Source organism: Ceratina calcarata, unplaced genomic scaffold (assembly GCF_001652005.2).
Source record: "Ceratina calcarata isolate Rehan_Ccalc_2016 unplaced genomic scaffold, ASM165200v1 scaffold584.2, whole genome shotgun sequence".
Classification (NCBI taxonomy): domain Eukaryota; kingdom Metazoa; phylum Arthropoda; class Insecta; order Hymenoptera; family Apidae; genus Ceratina; species Ceratina calcarata.
In genome coordinates, this window is record NW_017177064.1 from 21,291 (window position 1) to 25,102 (window position 3,812).

General features: G+C 40.4%; 1 protein-coding gene across 1 annotated transcript; it reads left to right on the forward strand.

Moving 5' to 3' along the window:
- The first annotated feature begins 62 nt into the window (after positions 1 to 62).
- Positions 63 to 3,744, forward strand: Klp68D (kinesin-like protein 68D). The gene is made up of 2 exons (XM_018032547.2): positions 63 to 473; positions 918 to 3,744. Exon 2 carries the CDS (start codon positions 924 to 926, stop codon positions 3,084 to 3,086), a length of 2,163 nt encoding a protein of 720 aa, XP_017888036.1. The 5' UTR covers positions 63 to 473; positions 918 to 923; the 3' UTR covers positions 3,087 to 3,744.
- The last annotated feature ends 68 nt before the right edge of the window (positions 3,745 to 3,812 follow it).

Below are 3,812 nucleotides of genomic sequence, written 5' to 3' on the forward strand. Positions count from 1 at the left end.
CGAGCATGGCTCGACTATCATGTGGGTAAGCGAGGAGGTATACTCGATGGTTAAATGTTAGGGAGAGATCGATCCAGTCAGCCGTCAGCTCTCAGAAACTCCGAAACCATCGAGGTAGCTACATTCCATTCCATTCCATCCGTGCGCACTGGCACGACGACGCTAGGCTTGGCTGCCACGGAAACCTTGTCTTCTCGCTGTCAAAACTAAACGAAATGTAGTCGTAATCAGTCGTGTACGTCCTCGTGGTTATTGCGAAAGGATTTAAGAACAGGCAACTTTAGGGATTTATAAGGAAATTTATAAGGAATAAGTAAGAGAGAGCAAAAAAGAGTTGACAGTGAGAGAGAGAACCTGCGATGGATCAATACTCCGTTGGGAAGGGTGACACCAAGAAAAATCATTATTCCTTTTCGCTAACAATTATCTAGTGACACCAGCTACCCTCTAATAGCTTCGAATTGAGAGAAAAGGTAAGCGCCAAAAAATTTCTTAACACTGTTGCAATTGTCAAAGGATCAGGTGATTAATATTTGCTATTTGGTTAAGAATCGCTGCTTCAAGCTATCTTTAATGAATTTTTAAGAATTGCCAAGCGAGATTTACATATATAAATACTTCGCAGAATTGTCCTTTCGTTTCTTTTACTTCAAACGATTTTTAATGAATTTTTAAGAGACGTTTTTGAGCAAATTTAATAGTGATATAAAAGTGAATAAAATCACAACAGAAAAATACATTTGTATATGTATAAAATTTCTGTTCACGTTACAATTTCCGCTCACTGGCATATTTTTCTATAGTTACGTTATCTCAAGATTATGGAAAAACAAGCCAGCGAGTAGAACTGTAACGTGTACAGAAAGTGAGACATTTACCTCAGATTCAATCTTCTAAAAGATAAGTGCGAATTTCAGCTCGAAATGGAGAATCAAGGAAAAACGTGGAAGAAGAGATGCCCGAAGTCGAATTCCGCGGACGTGGTTACGCAATGTGTGCAAGTCGTGGTAAGATGTCGACCAATGGACGAAAAGGAGAAATCAAAAAATTACACCAGAGTGGTCGACGTGCACCCTACGCGAGGGGTGGTGGAGATCCGCCACCCTCGCGACGACCCGTCCACTGATAACGTAAAGGTATTCACGTTCGATGCTGTCTACGACTGGAATTCGAGCCAGCAGGAGCTCTACGAGGAGACCGTTCGACCACTGGTGTCCTCCGTCCTCGACGGCTTCAACGGGACTATCTTCGCGTACGGGCAAACAGGCACCGGAAAAACGTACACGATGGAAGGGTTGAAAAACGACTTCGAGAAACGCGGCGTGATCCCTAGATCGTTCGAGCACATATTCAATCACATTGGTAGATCCGAGAACATGCAGTACCTGGTCAGAGCCAGTTATTTAGAAATCTATCAAGAAGAGATAAGAGATCTGCTGCAGCCGGATCAATCCCTTCGATTTGAATTGAAAGAGAAACCGGACACCGGGGTCTTCGTTAAGGATCTGTCGACTTCCGTGTGCAAAAGTGCGACGGAGATCCAGCAGTTGATGAACACCGGCAATCAAAACAGAACTATAGGAGCTACGAATATGAACGAGCACAGTTCCAGGTCGCATGCGATATTTTTGATAACGATCGAAATGGGTTCTATAGGGGATAACGGTGGGATCAGAGTAGGTCGTTTGAATCTTGTGGATCTGGCTGGTAGCGAGAGGCAAAGCAAAACCGGTGCCTCAGGCGAGAGGCTGAAAGAAGCGAGTAAGATTAATTTAAGTCTCTCAGCTTTGGGTAACGTGATCTCAGCCTTGGTAGATGGAAAAACGACTCATGTGCCGTACAGAGATTCAAAATTAACTAGACTGCTTCAGGATTCGTTGGGTGGTAATTCGAAGACGATCATGGTCGCGAACATAGGCCCGGCGAGTTATAATTATGATGAAACTCTGACTACTTTGCGTTACGCGAATAGAGCTAAGAATATTAAGAATAAGCCTAGAATTAACGAGGATCCGAAGGACGCTCTATTGAGACAGTATCAGGAAGAGATCGGCAGGTTAAAGGAGAAATTGGCTCAGAAAGGAATGGTAAAGAGTAGAAAGAAGAAGTCGAAACGAAAGAAAGAGGATGAGACAGCGGAGTCCGAATCCGAAGCCGAAGATAGCAGAGAAGATAACAAAGTGGAAACAGACAAACGGTTGATAGCAGAACAGTTGAAAGCCGAGAAACAAGAGACAGAGAATCTGATAACGAGGATTAAGGATCTGGAGAGTAAGATGCTGTGCGGTGGTAAGAATATAATTGATCATACTAACGAACAGCAGCGAGCTTTAGAACAGAAAGCAGCCGAAATTGCTGAGAGAAAGAAACGGGAGGTTGAAATGCAACAGAAGCTTGAAGGCGAAGAGCTGACGATGCTTGGCGTTAAAGAGACTTACACGAATCTACAACAGGAGGTGGATGTTAAATCGAGAAAGCTTCGGAAGTGTTTCAACAAACTGCAAGTCTTGAAACAGGAATTAGAAGATGTTACTAATGATTTCAATAGAGATAGGAGGGATTTGGAACAAACTCAGCACGAGCTAATGAAAGAGTTAAAGTTAAAATATTTAATAATTGAGAATTTCATTCCTGAAGAAGAAAAGAACAAGATCTTGTCCAGGATTCATCTTGACGAAGAGGAGGATTGTTGGATAGTGAAAGACCCGGATCCTTCGAGTATCGATGTGATCAAGAGGCCCACTTCGATTCCTGGGGCTAGGAGACCGATTTCGGAGTACGCTAGGATAGCTCTGGCTATGGGACGTGGTTCCCGTTATGCCGGAGATAATATTTTGAATCTGGACCTAGATATGCCTGCCAGGACTACTCTGGATTATCAGGGACCCGCGATTGCTCCTACCATTCAAGCAGTTCTCGAGGAGGCTTTGAGGGACGAGGGTGATATCGATGTGGACGCGTCCAATGCGAAACTCAAGGCGAAACCTCGTCTGCAATCGGCGAAAATCAGGCCCAAGAGCGTGGGCAAGATACAACAAATACCGGCTCCGGTGTATCCGAAAACCAGAGGTCTTGTTCCAAAGTAAAGTTAGGCTGTTTCGTTAGTTCTGTCATTTAGTAATCGTTAAATCAAAATGATGATCACGAGATTTTAGATTTACTTCTCTTAATCTGTTAATAATAATTGAGACCGCAAATTAATAGCTTTATTATATAATTTGATTTCTTTAATCGTGTTATGAGATTCATAATGAATATAATTTCCATACTTCTATGTTCTTGAAATTTAATTCTGGTAAATGTACCGGGGAACGAAGCGAGAGGACTTACGAAACATGACCTAATATTATAATAATAAGAAACGCAATTCCTAAAAGTTTACTAAAAGTTTGTAAAGAGATATTGTAAATATTGTACGAGCTTCTTTTTGATTAATTTATATACTTGTAATTAAAGTACGATTGTTTGTGATAATACACGGTACTCTATGTATATGTATATCGAGATAATAACTTATTGATTATCTAGTCAACGTGCACCGTGATTAATTAATTATAACGCTAATTAATTGATTAGTTAAATAAAATAATAAAATAAACTGTCCAAGTGAAATTCCTAATTACTCTAGGTCTGTGGTACATACATGTGCACACGTTTTTATTCAGTTGTCTTTTTAATGATATTTATTAAATAAAATGTAAAGACAGTGTAAATCAAAAGACAGAATTAAATATTTTTTGTTTATCCACTTTCTTTTTTTTATGTACAATTAAACTAAATTCCGTAATACAATTTTTCTTTTCCTATAATAT